General features: G+C 39.5%; 1 protein-coding gene across 4 annotated transcripts in view; it reads left to right on the top strand.

The window, feature by feature from the left end:
• The first annotated feature begins 15,657 nt into the window (after positions 1 to 15,657).
• The window catches only part of cbfb (core-binding factor subunit beta), a 49,490-nt gene continuing 47,321 nt past the window's right edge, over positions 15,658 to 17,826 (top strand). For 2 of the 4 annotated variants that reach the window (XM_012856687.3, XM_012856686.3), the window contains exons 1-2: positions 15,658 to 16,214; positions 16,608 to 16,694. In XM_012856687.3, coding sequence (XP_012712141.1) covers positions 16,137 to 16,214; positions 16,608 to 16,694 — 165 coding nt within the window. In that variant the 5' untranslated portion in view covers positions 15,658 to 16,136. The remainder of the gene's footprint in view (positions 16,215 to 16,607; positions 16,695 to 17,826) is intronic. The other 2 variants (XM_012856689.3, XM_012856688.3) reach the window with 2 other exon arrangements.

Raw genomic sequence — 17,826 nt, 5'->3', positions numbered from 1 at the left:
CTTTATCCTACTACTCTCCATTTTTGCATTATTTGCTATTATTTAATCGTTTATCTTTATCTTTGAGGTTTTGTTGTTGTTTTGTTTGGCAGAAGCTATATCCACTAATCCATTGTGTTTAGCTGTGGCACCATCCTGGAGGGTGTTTGGTTGTGGTGCAGTTTGGGGTAAGTATCTGCATTGGTTAAGATACAGCTTCCAGTTACGTAATCTTCTCCTATAACAGGTGATATAGTCGGCTCTGTCTGTTAGTGTTCAACCCTGTTTCTCTACTAGACATAGCTTTGGCTAAATTCTTCTTGGGTGGCAAATTTGGTAAGCCATTGTACGCACTGTCATCACCCTTTAACACCTTTTGGTTGTGTTGCTGACTGCCTTGTACTCCCTTTTTTCCACATCTTTCTCCACATCAGACATTAAAAGGAGTAAAACTACTGAGCAATAAATCTGCACACAACTGTAAAAGGAAAATTGGTTAAACTGCTGAAATATGCTCTTTAATATATTAAAATGTGACACTATAATCTCTTTTGAAGCAGATAGACTTTGTGCTGAAGTCTTTCTCCTTCAAATTCAAAATAACACATCATTAAGAAACACATCAGCATGAAATATCCCAGAACGTGACAAGCTGCTGCTTCAGAAGTTATAGTCTGAGATCCTGCAAGCCAGGCCCCTCAGCAGAAATGCTCATGTGGGTTTTACTGAAAGTTTAAGGGGATTTGTGAAAAAGTGAAGAAGCAAAAAGAAGTGGATATGGAAAAGATGACAGAGTGGGTACATTTTCAAGGTGGGGGGTTCACTAAGATCATGTGGAATGGGTAATCCTTATTCACCTTGAGATATTTAGCCAGAGGACTGCTGATTTAATGAGCCTGACCTGCTGCCAGAGTAGATCTGCTGAAAGACCTGCAACAGTTTGGACATAAGAAGCAGCAACTCTGACTGATGCATCGCACACAACATTTAATGTCATGATTTGGGTTTTTATTATTTGCTTATGTTCTGTTTGGTCTTTATGGTGATTTTGGTTCTGGATTAGTTTAAGTTCTGTTTTGGTTTAGTGATTCTTTTATGTAATCAATTCTGTCTTAGGTTTAGGTTTTTGTACTAGTTTTGGTTAATGGAATAGTTTGGGTTTTAATGTGGTTTGATTTTGTACTTTTCTTCTGGCCTGCTCTGATCACTTGTCACCAGCCTTTATTCAGTTCACCTGCCAGCATTCTTTTGTCTTGCTCTCACTCCCCTTCACCAGTTACCATCCAATCAGCTTCAGTTTAGTAGCATCCATAATGTCTGTTGATCCTACCCGTTTTTCTGACCTGGACCTGCCTGGTGATATTCTGAGTTTGCTTTACCCCGATCTGTACTTCTGCTTGTTTTTGGATTGCTTCTTGTGTACCGGATTTTTTACTGTTATTCTGACCACCGAGCCTGCTTGACCCTGCATTGAGAAGAACACCTCTATTAAACCTGCTTTTTCATTCACCCTGCTTGTTCGGCCTGAATACTGGGTCCTGAATCAGTCTCTCGTTCATGACATTTAATTGGTATCTGGAAAATCTGTTTACATTGGCTGTCGAGTTGGTTTTAGAGGCTTTTAAGGTTAAAGCATGTTTTCTCTCTCAGAACTTAAACAGTCTTGATGCTGGTGTCATTTTTACAGAAGTGATAAAATATTTTTATCACTATTGAGATGGCGCTGCGGATGGCTGCCACGGTGTGTTTGTGCGCTGTTTTTTGCTTTGTTTTACTATGTAAAATACCCGGAGCTCTTACACCCGAGAAGAGCTCATGAACATCAGGGCTACATCACCAGAGGATTTATTCCCTACTTTTCTTCTCCCTACGCTGGTTTACTGAGTGTGTATTGCTTCTGTATATATATCCTTTTTACTTTTTATTTTACTGTATTCTTATTTTTTGTCTGCACCATCAACACCAAGTCAAATTCCTTGTAAGTGCAAACCTACTTGCCGATTAAACTTGATTCTGATTCTGATTTTTAAGATGTTATTCGGGGGAACAATTAGCTCTTTGCTTATTGCTAGTGTCTTTAAGCAATTTAATAACACAATAAATAGAAGCAGAGTTGAAGCACAAATAACCTTTCAGCTAAACCGACAATGTCCCAAGTTACTGAACGCCTAAAAGCCACAGGCATGACTCTCCAATAACATCTCTGCAGATCCCACACATCCTGCACATAAAATGTTTAGACTTTGTGGCACTCTGTAGTCGGTGCTACAAAGCCCTTTCACAAAATCCAGCCTCCAAAGAGACTGTTTCTTCCTCTCTTAAAAACACTTAGCAGTCAGAGGACTCAGACTGACACATGAAGCATCCTTTTTAGGTTGACTGTCTTGGGAAAATATAAATTATGCCTAACACATTGACTTAAATGAATGTGTTGATGCACAGCAGAGAAACCAAACCTCTACGTCTGTATAGTTACCTTAAAACAAATGTGTTCTTAGTGTTTTTGAATTGTGCACACTAAAGGAGATTTCTGTTTAAGTTACAGATTGTTATAGCTAATTTATCAAGACCTAAATGCAAAAAGTCAAAAGAAAAGTATCCCTTATCAAGCAATGCAACAAACACATTTTCTTCAGTTAACATGCAACATTATGATGGTATTGTCAGATGTCTTTTATGTATGCATGGTTTTGATTTTCAGCTATTCGTGAGTAAATTAACATTTTCATTCATGATTCTATAGTTGTGAATGTTGCACTTGTCATGTTACTGAAGCTTCTTCCTTTCAGGACACAAATTCTGTATTTTCCTGAATTAAACCAGCCGCTTTTTCTCAAGAATCAGAAGGATTTTCTCAGATCGACAGCATAAAACCTTCTTTCCAGTGCAAGAATTAGGATGCAGGGGTGACAAGGGATAAAAATACAATGTCCTAGAAGCAAACAGTGATTGAAAATTACGATGAGGCTGTTGCTACAAACAGATGTCCAGACTATCCTGTGACACCAGCGTCATACTAATCATAATATCTCCCTCTTCCTGTCACTGAGTGTGCACACCTGGATGTCATCATCTATCACTGAGCATCTGTCTGGCTCCACGGTTCAACATACAAACTCCTCCTTCACCATCAACGTCAGCGCCTGCCCGTGGTTTTTATGAGTCGGTAAATTTATGTTCCACTCCAGAAGTTGTTCTCAGCAGGCCTCCACCTTGTGCCCGTCACCTGACTACCCGTCTGGCCCTCTGCGGGCCAGCGCACATGATCCCCATCAGCTCAGCAATACTTCAGCTCCTGTGGCTGATTTTCAGCGACTTAAAGTGGGTAAAGTGCCAGGACTATCTGTTGGAATCTGTGCTGTACACGTTAATTACACTGTTACAACATTTGTTAAAAATGATAAGGGCAAATATGAGAAAATATTACCACAAATGTAAAATTTGCATGTCAGAGTATTTAAAAAATATTTAGAAAACCATGTTTACTTTGTCTAACATCATGTGATTGAATTTCATTTAACAAATCCTCGACTGACTCTCTAAATTGCCCTTGGTGTGAGTGCGTGGCTGTTTGCTGTGTCTCTGTGTTGCTCTGTTATGGACGAGCAACGTGTATCTAAGCTCGTCTGGAACGCTTTGCATATTCAATTGTTCTTTGAGGTGCTTCTCAAAGAAAAAGAGAGGACTTTTTCAAAATGCTGCTTCACTGAGAAAGTATGTATTTGCTTCCAGGATTACATGCAACTGTTTTTGTTAAAATCGCTCATTGTTCAGTTCAATGCTTTTCTTGACAAAACACTGTAGTTTCATAGAAATACATCAATGTATAATAGAATAAAATCTTTATGTCCATGGTCAGATGATATCAAAATGTAACTTTTTGGACTAGATCCAAAATGCTAAGTATGAGTAAAGCTAAATTACTACAACACTCTGCACACAGCATCCCCGCCATGAAACATGGTAGAGGCAGTGTCATACTGTGAGGATGCTTTTCTTGACCATAGTTTGGGAGTTGATGAGAAGATGATTGGACATAAAAACACAGCAATCCTAGAAAAAAAACTTTTTGGAGGCTGCAAAAGACTACATTATGGAGGAGTACACAAGGTCAAGATTAGATGCAGGAAGGAGGCGTACAAGAAGACGCTGGAGAGCAACCTCCAGAATGGAAACATGTCAGGGATGAAGAAGATCCCAGACAAAAGGAGGATCAGATAGATGGAAGTCTGACAGAGCAAATGAGCCGCACACATTCCTCAACAGGTTCGCTTAAGCAACAAGCTCAGCATCCTCCTCAGCCAAGAAGACATCCTGCCCTCATTTGACCCACAGCTGTCCTGTCACACCTCAAATGTTTCCAGATTCCACCTTGGCCATGGAGCCTTTTGCAACTACACCTTTGTCTTCAGCCAAATCATGAGGTTGTCTTAGACGTAAGCCCCCTTTGCACTTACAACCTGACCCAGTGATTTACTGGGTCAGGGTTATGTGTGAACGAAGCCAGAGTTAAGACCTTGTATCATACCCGGCAATTTACTGCACCTGCTCTAGAGTGAATAAAGTCGTTTCATTCCTGGGTAAGGCACGCATTTACGTGATTAAATAGGACGTTCTTAGTCTTCGTTTAGCTCTTCCCCTGATGTCTGCACATCGCTTCACTGACTGAGAAATGGACTGAAATTATAGTTCTTCTGTAGTTTTCATAAATTTAATAACCACTGTAATGCCTCCAGTAGCAACAACTTTAGGCGGTTTGCTTCTGAACGTGACGCTTTTTAGGCCTTCCCACTAGTGACGGTTACATGGAACTGTTAGCATTTCTAATCCTGCTTCGCTGGGCAACTAAGAGCGGTGCTGACTTGAAGACGTTGAAGTAGAGGCCGTCAGTCTCTGATTGGCTAAAGCACCACTGGTCCCAAAGCCATTGTTTGCTGTCGCTAATCGGCTCTTTCACAGACCTATTTTCTGACTGAAATTCTTCTTTAGAGCTTGGCTTAATCACTTAAAGCTGTATTCCTTGCATTGCCGCCACCTGCAGGTGATATTATCATTCCACCTGTTCAGGTTAAGCGTCAAAAGAGCTGACCCGGTAATTTACTGGGACTAATTTGCACGTGGGAAAGGCGCTAATTCTTGTTTGACCCGGGAATGTGGTCCCAGTAAATGACTTACGTCTGAAAGGGGCTTTAGGCAATTGTCATTCAACTGCTCAGAAATAATGAACTTTTGAGAGAAATGTTGTAAGGCTGTGGCTAAAAGAAGAAGTTACGATGAGCAGAAGTCTGTCTCTCAAGTCCAATGAAGACGTAGCGGGAGAGACTAAACTGGAATGAGGCTTCAGGTCTATATGGTGTCAGGCTCAGAGGCCTAAAGGGCCGTGCAGATCAGCTCTGTGATATTCAGCACCTCTTCATACTTAGCCTGACCCAGGAAAATGTTTCGATATTTTTCCTGTTCCATAAAAAAATTTTCATCAGTCATCAATGACTTACATCTGTTGCCTGGAGAACCCACGTCATGAAGGTAATAGAGAGACCGCTGTTAGTCCACCTGAGTAAGGAAACAAGCAACTATCTGGACCCCCTGCAGTTTGATTATTGCTGTGGAGTTGGAGTTGAAGACGCCATCATACACCTGCTTCAACAAACCAGCTGTTATCAGGCAAAGCCAGCAGAGCTGTGATTACCATGTTCTTTGATTTCTCCAGTGCGTTTACCACCATTCAGACTGATTTGCTTTGTCAGAATCTCCAGAAGACTCCGGTGGAGGCTTCAATAATTTCCTGGATCAGAGACTACCTAGCGAACTGACCACAGGTTGTGACACGGAGTGTTTGTGTGTTTAACCAGGCAGTAACCAGCACAGGGGACTGTAAACTCACCATTCCTTCTCACTCTGTACACCTCAGACTTCCTGTCATCTACAGAAGGACACAGATGACTCTGCAATCCCAGGTTTATCAGAAATGGACAAGACGTTGAGTACAGACAGATGGTGGAGGACTTTGTGGAACAGTCTGGAAACAATCTTCTATCTTGAATGTGAACAAAACAATGGAAGCGATTGTAGATTTATTACAGAGCGAGAGGCTCAAGTCCTGAACCTTCATGCAGGAGGTGCCACTGCCCAGCACAGGGAAGCAACAGTGTTGTGTCAGGGGGGTGGGAAAAGGTTTTTAAGATGGAGCAATGCTTTGTCTGTTAAAGAGGCCGACTCTTTCTCTGTAAAGGTTACAGGCACCTATTTGCAAACTGACAGGATATCAGAAGAGGAAGTTCAGCAACTTACTTCTGCTCAGGGACTGGAGGTTGTTGTGTGTGAATTAGAAGAGCCTTGATGCAGAACACAGAACCTTGCATGCTATAAGAAACATCTAAAGGTTTAGCTGTACTTATTTTCCATGGTGACAGTGTGTCTTTATCACATCCTAATGGAGAGATTCAGGTTTTACAGACACTAAGAGATCCTCTGAAGATCTGCTATTTGGATGTAATCCAGTCAAATTTTACAGTATGTTGTCAGTTCCTCTTCTTTCCCCTATTTAAGGTGGAACAGATACGCCACCTAGTGGTGGGATGGAGTTCCTTCACCACCACATGTGGATAGATAGATAGATAGACAGACAGACAGACAGACAGACAGACAGACAGACAGACAGAGACTGCTCTCTGCTGGTTGACTTTATGAACTGCATCTTATGTTCTACAGAAGATTTTGACTAACTAATGTCAAGATCTAATGCTTTAGTATAAAGTAAAACAAATGACTTTGCTCCATATTGCAGGGTTTCTCAGCAAATGACCCCAGATAATAATGTCGACCTGTCCTGATCCTGCAGATCAAGTTTGAGATCTTCCAACTTTTCAGACATGTGCGCTAACCGCCACTCAGTCACAGTCTTTTTACAACTTCATTTTTTAAAAATGACCTCCTTTAGTCTATTCTGGTGACCGTCTCCTGGTGTGTCACTAAGTTCAGCATCATGTAACATTTATTCTTGGGCTCTAACGTCCACCTCTTCGTGCAGAAACAGCACAGTGAGCGAAAGATTCTTGTAACTGAAACAAGAATCATGCAGCTTCTTGTACTAAAAGCTCATTACAAAATTTATACCATGATTTGTTTTTAAAACTGCAGATAGATGACACTTAAATTTAGGAACACCTGACTATTCATGTCTATCAGATTTAGTAAGAGCTTATTTTTGGCCTATCCTGTTTTCAGTTATTTAATCATACTTACTTATGATAATGATAATCATTAATATTTCAGTGTTTCTGTACATTTTGAAGGATTTCATCATCAAATCCATCAGATTTCTCCCTCCCAGACTCATGGTGACCCACTCCCGTCTCCTTATTGCTCAGTTAATCACAGTTTCTTTGTTTCTGTCTCTCCTCCTGATTTTCCAGACCACAGGTCCAACATTTCAGTCTTTATCAGAATCAGAATCAGATATACTTTAATAATCCCAGAGGGAAATTACTGTTACTCCCAGTAACCCAGAAATTACTCCCTTGGATATGATGAAACTCGACAAAGATTGCATCTGGATGCTTTACTGTTGACATCGCTGTAAATTGTGTTGCAATTAATTGGTATGCATCTCATTCCGTTGCCAAACGAACTAAAACCAGTGTGAATTGTCACTACTAAATCTACTTTCTAACATTCTCATGTCACTTCCAAAACATTTTTCCAATAAAATTAGACAGGAAATGTAATTTGAAAGATACTCATTTGAAATATTTTTTCTCTAAATCAATATTTTATACCTGTGAGTCAGTGTCGTTGAAAAAATAAACTGTTTGTTGGAACTTGTTCTAAAACATGATAAAAATGGTATAGCTCAGGAAAAGGCAAGTTCTATAAGATACAGAAAAAATATTTAAAAAAATAAAATAATAAAGCTTGACAAAAGTTGACAAAAAAGTTCAGAAAAGCATAAAATACTTATAAATGTCTTTAAAACCTCGGTAGACATAATGTTAAAAAAAGAAACATGTCCTGCTTTATTCCACTAGGGGGCATCAAAACCGACTGTTTTTCGATTTCTTTCCATAATGTAATTTCGCCTCCATCTCATTCCATCCTTGAAAACAGGCTTGAAAACCTGTCTTTTTACCAAATATTTGTAATGAGCTCTTTAAAAAATATATTTTTCCTGTTTTTATTTTTTCTTTGGTTTTATTTCAATCATTACTTTTACTGGTGTATTTTATCTGCATTTTATTATTTCTGTTGTTATTGTATGGATTAACTGTAGCACTTCAAAATTGTTGTAGTATACATTATTATTATTATTATTATTATTATTATTATTATTATTATTATTATTATTATTATTATTATTATTATTTATCCTGTTTCTAAAAAAAGAGCCGTCTACTACGGTCCAAAGTGAAGACGGATAGAGCTGTTAATCAACACAGCTACTCGTGGCACCATGTTTGTTATTTTCTGCCCTCAGGAGGAGTCCTCTGTAGACCCTCCAGCGTCTCCTCTGCAGACAGAAAAACAGTCAGACAGACAGACTGGCTCACCGTAACTCTATAACTCTATGCTGGACCCTGTGCCGTTCCAAATTTGTCTTTGGGCCACGGGATCCCATCGTCTGACCAGGAATAAACACACACACACACATGCATGCAGAAGCGTCTGCACGTCACCTTACTGTACATCCATCTGTGTAAGTGTGTGTTTGCGTGAAGAGGATCACAGGGACCATGCAGGGATGTTTCGGCTGATTCCCAGTCACTGATGTAAGCAGCTTGGTAGCACTGAGCCATGGTGTATGGGTCATTTCATTAAAAGGAGCAACTGGCTTCACAATGCTGAACCGCAGCTTGTTTATCATTTGAGTCCCGCCCCAAATAAAGTAAAACGCTCGCAGACGAAGAGCAAAAAGCCCTCTCGAACATGCTGTATTTGCTACTTTACAGCTTTAGTTTTACAGCACAGTGGCACTTTCTATACTTGCCGTCTTTTATAGTGAAGCTGACTGTTAAGAAGGATGTAAACACCTCATTTCTGTGTGACAGAACTTTGTTGTAACGGAAGCGACGAAATACAGCAGCAGGCCGGATGAAGAGGTGCTTTGTTCATCTCACACATCAAGTAGATGGGACTGGAGGAGCCTGCTGACAACCACCGGAGTCAGCTTTGTGTCACCGTGGCATCACAAGCTTCTCTCTGCTCCTGCCTTGTCGGCGCATTTTAAATATTTATTAGGCCGCAGCAAGCGTCTTCTCGCCCAGCGAACAAAGAAGACATTTTTCTCTTTCTGTTTGAATGCCTGAATAACAACATGCATGAAAAACAGGAGCAGAAACCAAACCAGGCGATGCGGAGAAGAAATTCTGTTTTTGTTTATACCTAAACTTTAGGTTTCACGGACAGCTTGCGTTCACACAGGAAAAAAAAATCAGAGAAACTGCAGCATGAAGCCGTTGTGATGCTGTTTGGGGTCAGCTGGAAACTCCGTTGAAGAAAAGGAGCGATGATACATTCCCTTAATTCATTCGGTTACTGGTGGTATGAATCCTGGCTGCACGGTGGGGCCGTTGGGTTTGAATCTCTGCCTGGGACTTTCCATGTGGAGTTTGCATGCTCTCGCCATGCCTGCCCGGTACGTAGATTAAAAAAACTGCATAACATGGTGCAACACAAAGCATCATCATGCAGGGATTCCCTGATTATAGGGTCGATGCCATTAGATTCAGCGCCATGAGACAAAGATAGAAAATATACGAAGCAACTGATAAACCTTTATTAATGTACTTAAAAAACAAAACTTTATTTGAAATATTGAACATTTGAACTCTCCTTGTAAAGAGGCATCAACCCCACAATCCTGCAAGGCCTAAGGAAGAATAGTAAAGAAAACAACAATGTGTTCTCTACACAATGTGTAATTTTTAAAGGGACAGTTTGTAACTAATTTAATTAGCAAAAATCAAGTATTGCTTTGATGAATACATATTCTGGCAAAGTCTAATAACCTCATATTAATAATAATAATAAGCATTCTCATAACTAATTAGTAGTTTATAAATACATAGGTGTGTCGCCATTTCTGATTTCAGAAGCCGAAAGGGGACAAACTTGTCAGTCGTACGTGTTTTCGATATCTGACAATAACCTTGATACTCTCTCTCTCTCTCTCTCTCTCTCTCTCTCTCTCTCTCTCTCTCGCTCTCTCTCTCTCGGGATAGAGACAAAGGGTATGTATGAACTGTACAAAGAAGGGATGTTGGTCGGTCCGTTCACTGTCTGTAGTACAGCATCAAGACTGACTGGGTCTCTTTACTGGTGTTCATAGTTGCTTATTTCAGACCACAAATAAGCGGCTTCACATTCAGAAACGAGCCCAAAAAACGTGACTGACAGAATTTCTGACTTTAGATTAAAACAAGCAGACTTGACAACAGTGCCAAAAACCATTCCACACGATCATCGTAGCTATTAGCTATTAGCAGTAGCTAACACATGGGTAACATGTTTACATTGTTACACTTATTATACTCCAAGGCTTCCATGGTTGCTATTACAGTGAAGTTGTTTGAAATCCATTTAGCATGTGAAAATCTTACACAATGGGGCTTTAAGAACACAATCCTTATTGTGCTAAAGAATAAAGCATTAAAGTTAAAGGAGCAATAAGTAATAATGAAACCTAGTGTTCCAAATCGGTACAATAGCGTGACAGTGACAACAATCTAAGATGCCATTTGTAAATGGTTATGTTGCTGCTGTCAAACTCCACTGAATTTCTTCTTCCACAGGATAGGTATATAATGTTGCATTCTGTTGTATTTCTGCTCTGCTTCTCTTACTGAATTCCATGTTGGCAGGCTGCTGCTCTTTTGCCAACATAAAACACCAAAGGCTGCACTTTGTTTTGGGAACTCTCATATGATTGGCTCAGGAACCAGGAAGTAAACACGGGCTATACACTGAACCAAAGTAGTTTTGAACCGTACCTCTAGGTTTGAAAGGAGAAAACCTTGACTAAAACAATGTTGATGGAGAGGACCGATTGTTTATAGGGAATGTTACTTCCATCCCGGGGAGACAAATAGGAATGATTTAGGTTCATTTTGCGGTAAGTTTCTTACTTATTGCTCCTTTAATTGATTTGTCATAATGTATCACATCTAGTTAATCAATTTAAAGCAGACAGCTTTATAATGAAACAGTAAGAGCAAGTATGACTATTCTGTTTTGTTTTATAATTTTTTGCTTTTCTACACAGTAATTAAAACTTGGAGCCAAGTTGTTTGTGCTGAACCCAGTGACAAGGTGAGGACATAATGCCTTGATTTAAATGTGTTGTGCTGAGGCAGGAAAACAGCTAAAACTTGCAGGAGAATCACTGATCTGGTGTTGTGGTAGAAGGACTGTTCCATGAGCACATAGAAAACTGCTACATGAAACCAAGATAACTTTTTTTTTTAAAGAAGTGTAAAAGATTCAAAATAAATAAACAAAAAAAAGTACCGAAAAGACCTTAAAAAATCAAAGACATTTGAAATAGAGTAAACCCGCTAAAGTTGATCAAGAGATGAGGAGCCAGAACGATTGCTGAGGTTCACTCAGAGGAGACGACGAACCTCTGGACACTCTGTCCATGAAGTCATCCTTTATTAGTGTCATTTCACTGAAATCAACTCTCTGACACGGTGCCACCACTGACAAGGCATTTGCTATTGAGTTACAGTAAATTTAGCCAAACAGAAAAGTAATCAGAGCCTCAAAGTTATCCTTAGCTCGATCAGCGAAATGATTTTAAGATATGAGATCAGCGGGTTTGGAAGGAAATAAAGTCTATAAAGCGTTTCAATTCTCCCATGAATTTTGCCTAGCTTTGATAAATATTGCTGTTAATATTAGACAGAGAGGAATTTATTTGCTTTGTCATTAAAATTTGATTTTGAGCTGCTTTGGTTGAGCTTTGGCCGAAGAAAGATGCTAAAACTTTAAATAGGGCATAAAACAAGCCTGAACAGCACAAACACAAGGAGACCTGCATTCTAACCCGTTTTTCTCCCTCGTACTTCTATTTCGAGTAGAATTAATGTGGCTTCCTTTGTTACAAAGGCTTTTTCACCAATCTGCAATTTAAGATGATTTTGAGTGCATTATATAACTACTTACCAGTTTGATTGTATGCGATCCAAAGGAATATTGATATATGATTGGATTAATAAGAGTATATATTTTGTATATAAACTGGATTTCTTTGCCTTGTCAAGTACATGGAGATGACATTTGCTGTCTTTTGCAGCTGGAAATTTTTAAAGTATTAAAAATGAAATGAGGTGCAGAAGTTTTAAACCCAACTGTCAAATAAATCGTTCTGGTCCGAGTTAAGCTTCACTCAGCTAAACACAAAACATGAAGGAGAAAACTTTATCGGTTGTGTCCACCGTCCTGTGCGATGATGAGACCAGACTGCATGTCAGAACTGTTTTCCACGGCAACCACAGATTTTCTGATTAATTAATGAACCTTTTACAACATCAGCTACCGTATTTAATCACCCCTGCACCCTCCAACTAGAACACACACACACACAGCAGTGGAAAAAGCGAGCTCTGTGTGAGAAGCTTCTCCAGGCTATCTGAATGGCTGAGCTTTAGTAGAAATCAATGACACGGGCGTCATAAAAGGAGCGTTTCTTTCCATAAAAAGGTTTTGGAGCATATGCTGTTGCCCGAGGCCTTGTTTCTGAGCGTGAAAAGTCATCACTAAAACATTCAGCACAGATGCACCGCAACTAGGGCAAAAGTTTTAGTGTCCCGCTAATTCGACCGCAGTTAAAATTAGACAAAACTCTCAAACGTTTGTGTAGTTAGAGCTTCATCAGAAGTTCTTTTCTTTGATCCGAACACCTTCTGATCTGCCCACACACACACAGAGGCAGACAGCCTGGCAAACACCTTCAAAACAAACAGCACAACATGTCACGGCAGAGAAGCGCCGCGCCACAATGTGAGCGCGCGCTTTGAAAACCTGCTGGCTCATGTTCACGGTTTAATAAAGATTTCTGAGAGATATTTGGAAACTTCAGTCTCTTCATTCTGTGTTTGAGTGATGGAAATATTACAGAGCGTGTTTTTATCTGTCTGTTTACTGCAGGATCAAACCTTATTCTTCGCTGGTGCACGTGTCAAGATCCCGGCACTGCAGCAGACTGACTGAGAAATACAATTAAATATAACACGTGGGCAAGAATGCATTAAAACGCCACATCAGCCACGGCTGTTAATCAGGGATTTTATCCTATGTTCTGTGCAGTAGAAAGATTTGGTTTATTTTGTAAAATACTCCAAATGTTTGGGGCAGAAACTGCAACTCCGGCTCCCCTTTGTGCCTCAGTCTGGAACTTGGTACGTCTGGACGAAACCGTCTGGTCTGCCAGATGTTAATGTTACGAGAAAGTTGAGAAGAATTTAATAATATAACCAGATTATCCAAAACTTCAAAAGTCAGTAATGAAAAGCAAATTATGACTCGATCTGGAAATGTATTGGAGCTTTGAGCTGAAGTTATCTGTTTGGGGTTTTTAACACAATTTAAATCATACAGCTTCCTCCTGAGCGGGCTCTGGGGGGGGGGGGGGGGGGGGGAGGAGGCCCCTATTACTGGTTTCACTCAGACTTACTTCCATTTTGTGCCCCCGTAGTCAAACTCTGGGTGTTGGTTATTTCTCCTGATACTAAAGTTGTTTAATGAATTGTGAAAATAATTCATACAATTCCACAAAAATTCACTTATAATATTGTTCTTTAGAATTTTTTTCTGAAGATTTCACATTTGCCCTGTTTCCGGTAAATGTGGTTCTGGTTTCTTGTGATGTCTGAGGGGTTAACTAAGATAAAACAACCACCTGGTGGTAGGTCAACTCAATTGGTCTTCAGTAGAAACTAAGACAAGCATGTTTTACATTAAATCAAACTAACCGTTTCCATGCTTTGGTTTAGTTAGGATTAACAAATTTGTTTCTTTGTGCCAGAATACTGACAGCAAGAATTGTTTATAACTTTCCTCAAATTCAGAAGTTTGTGTATTTCCTTTGCATTTGGTTGAATTAAAAATTAGAATTAGCTTATTTGTCAAAGATTGCGATCACAATCAAGGAATTTGGTTTAGTTTCCAGAAAGCACATAGACATTAAGAATAAACATTTTAAGTTTAGAAGAAATAAATAATGGAGAAAAGGTTTCTTCACAAGGTGTTTTCCAAGAAGCAACACATTTGAGGCGTTGCCTTAAATATATAATCAGCCGTTTACAAAGTAATCACATCATTATCTGGGCTTTCCCAATTTATTCATAGGGATCTTAGTTTATTTAAAATTTTTATTTGAAGATTACAGCAAAAAATAAAATATCTCCAGTAATCGCTGGTGAAGATTCTCAGTCATCCAGGTCGTGATCATTCCAAGAAAAATTAAAAAACAAAACAACTGGACTTTTTTCTGAAGTTTGAAGACGTTTCGCTTCTCATCCAGAAAGCTTTCTCAGTTCAAATGTCTGGAGTAGTGTGGAGTTCCAAGCTTTATATTATTACCCAAAAAGGCGTTGGTCCGCCCAGTTTTGGGTTTAATTTGCATGTTATCTAAGCTAAAACAACGGCTTCAAACTTTGGAAAAAAGTCCAGTTGTTTTGTTTTTTACCTTTTTTGGGGGATCTCCAGTAATCCTTATTGCATTTTGGAGATTTAGTATGGTTATACCAGCTGACCTATGGATGATTGCTTTGTCTTGGGAAAAAAAGATATATCCCCGATACATGTTTGGGTGAAGGAGATGGCATCTTGTGCTGTACTGGAGAAGTTGACATAAAAACTAGAGAAAAGGCAGAAGAATTTGAAAAAGTGTGGGGACTCGTGTTGGAGTTGGGGGTCAGTGTGCACAACTCTGACATTTCTGTGATCATTATTTACTTCATAACTTATCTATTGTCATTTTAGTTTTGTTTTATATGTGAAATGTGACTATTTCACTGCCTTTGTTGATGTCATTGTGTTTAAAATGTTTAAAGTCAATAAAGTTTTGTTGAAAACAAAGAAGAGATCAAATAATACATACTTTGTCTATTTTCTGGAAGACTCTATGATTATTGCGGGATTCTTTTCATACACTGCCGGCCTCCTCCCTGTTCACACATACGGTTCTCATAAAGTTGCTGCGGTCTGGTCCGAGGCACGCATGCGCAGTGGATGCAGCGTGCGGTTGTGATAGTATTGTGAATGAGGAGGGGTGGAGGTGCGGTGGGGGCGGTATTTTGGGTCTACAGTCACAAGAGCGACTCGGCGGAGCCAGGAAGTAGACTGCAATGCCTTCAGGTTCCAACAAGAGTGTCGTAATTTTCAGCTCTGACAGCTGCGGAGAAGGCATCACAAAGGAAACGGGCAGAGGAACTTTGTGGCTGAAGCTGATAACAAAGAAGAAATGCTCTTGTTCTGTTTCCCATCAGGATGTGCCGCATAATTTATTTGTTTTATTTGTTTATTTTGGAGTATGTGTTTTAAACAGTTTCTTCTGTCTTAAATGACGAATAAAATGTTGCTTATGTCGTTGGTTTGTCTTTAACAAGATCCTAAAACAGCTTTTGTTGTTAAATGTTTGACTTTTAGTGAAGCTGACAAAGTATCCTCAGTCAGCTATTTATTTGTGCGTAAAATCCACGTTTACGCACGAATCCATAGAAGAGGAGAATCTCTGGAAAGTTGCAGGTAGACCTGAGAGCGCTCGTTTGTGGCTCAAGAGCAGGCGCTCGTCGAGGGAGAGACAGAGGAAAGGAGGGAGGAGGAGGTGGAGGGGGAGCCTCAAGGCCAAAGTGAGCTTTATGTACAGCAGCGGGTCACTTTCTGAGAGCCAGTTGGAGCCAGAGGCGACCCGGAGCGCGCAGGAGCCGCACCAAACTGAAGCGGATCATCAGTCCCAATCACTGAGGCCAGCAGCAGGGGAGCACATTGCTCCACACAGAGAAGGAAGAAAAAAAACACAGAAAGACAGACAGACACGGAAGAGAAGTGAAAGAGAGAGAGGCTGAGTGCGGGACAGTCGGCAACAACGCACCGTGGAAGTTTAAAGTGTGCGGGATCAGGAGGAAACAGGCTCGGGTGGCCGTGCAGGGTCGGAGAAGATGCCGCGGGTAGTCCCGGACCAGAGGAGCAAGTTTGAGAATGAGGAGTTTTTCCGCAAGTTGAGCAGAGAGTGTGAGGTGAGTGAGACGGCGGAAATAAAGAGAGAAGAAAGACTGAAAGCGGCGGGTGCAGCGCTGCTTCTTCTCATATTCATTTATTTCATCTCTGCACATGCTGATTAAAGTCAGGAACTATTAACTCACACAGATGCTTCGCAATCAGTTGTTGGATTTATCATTTCTTCGTTTAGGATTTTGCGCATTCTTAATTTTTTTATTATAAGCGTTCCTACATTTTCAGGTGTTTTATTTTCACGAAGCACTGGGGCTTTAACAATTTTTACTTTCGAGCCGAGAACAAAAAATTAATAATTTTATTAATTTAATATTTGTGTAGAAGAGTTTCTGTGCAAAACTGGTTCATCTAATGACACGAATGCTTTTTTTTCCCTTTTTTTTTTTTTTTTTTAGATTAAATACACTGGCTTCAGGGACCGGCCCCATGAGGAGAGACAAGCCCGCTTCCAGAACGCCTGCAGGGACGGACGCTCAGAAGTTGTGAGTCCAGAACTAGATGTGTTTAATTCAGAGACTCGTGTAAAGACAGAACGGGATGGTGCTGATTGCTGAGCGCCATTTATGACACCCAGCAAAGAGGAAGGTGCTCTGCATGTTTGTGTTTGGAGCCTCCAGAGGCGGTGCTAGACCTGAAGTCTTATGGGTCACAAGATCTGGACGTGAATAAAGACCAGATTCTAATTTTCATTTATGCAAAACGTGCAAACGCAGTCAATAAATGAAAATATTATTATTAAAAAGTTTATTTAATTCAGTAACACTTCACAATGGTATACACGTGATATAAAATAACTATACATATACCATTGCTTTCAAGCCTTTGTTAATGTTAATTATGAAGATTTTCTGCTTACAGCGAATGAAAACACAACATTTATGATTAAAATATAATATCAGACATATTTAAAAAAAAACATTTTTAATAAAGAAATGTGGGCTTGATGAAAAGTATGCACCTGTTCAAAATTTGTGACAAACGAGCCTAATCGGAACACATGTTCAAATATCTGTGCACTACTCTAATCTATCTATCTATCTATCTATCTATCTATCTATCTATCTATCTATCTATCTATCTATCTATCTATCTATCTATCTATCTATCTATCTATCTATCTATCTATATCTATATATATATATATATATATATATATATATATATATATATATATATACATACATGCATATATACATACATATATATATATATATATATATATATATATATATATATGATGTGTGTGTGTGTTCGGGTGGTCCAAACACATGAAAAAGTAGATGGCTGGATGACATTAGAGGAGCATAGATGGAACCCAACCTGCTTTCCTAATGAATTTATGGTGTTTATTGCTATGGTAGTTTTTGTAGTTATAACAGACTTGAATTCCAACAAAGGTACACAGCATTGCACTTCTGATAAGGTCTGAGCAAACATTGGTGCTGAAGATGGGAAGCACAGCAGCTTTGACTGTTATGCGGTTCAGAATATATGTGCTTTATTAGAGGTCTGTAAATACAATCATATTTCTTTTAAAAATTTGGAAGAAATGTCTGCGAAATTAAACATAATGTTGATTTAAAAAACAATATTGATGAAACATAAAATGAAAGA

The sequence above is a fragment of the Fundulus heteroclitus genome, chromosome 2, assembly GCF_011125445.2.
Source record: "Fundulus heteroclitus isolate FHET01 chromosome 2, MU-UCD_Fhet_4.1, whole genome shotgun sequence".
Taxonomy (NCBI): Eukaryota; Metazoa; Chordata; class Actinopteri; order Cyprinodontiformes; family Fundulidae; genus Fundulus; species Fundulus heteroclitus.
This window is presented reverse-complemented; position numbering and strand designations above follow the sequence as displayed.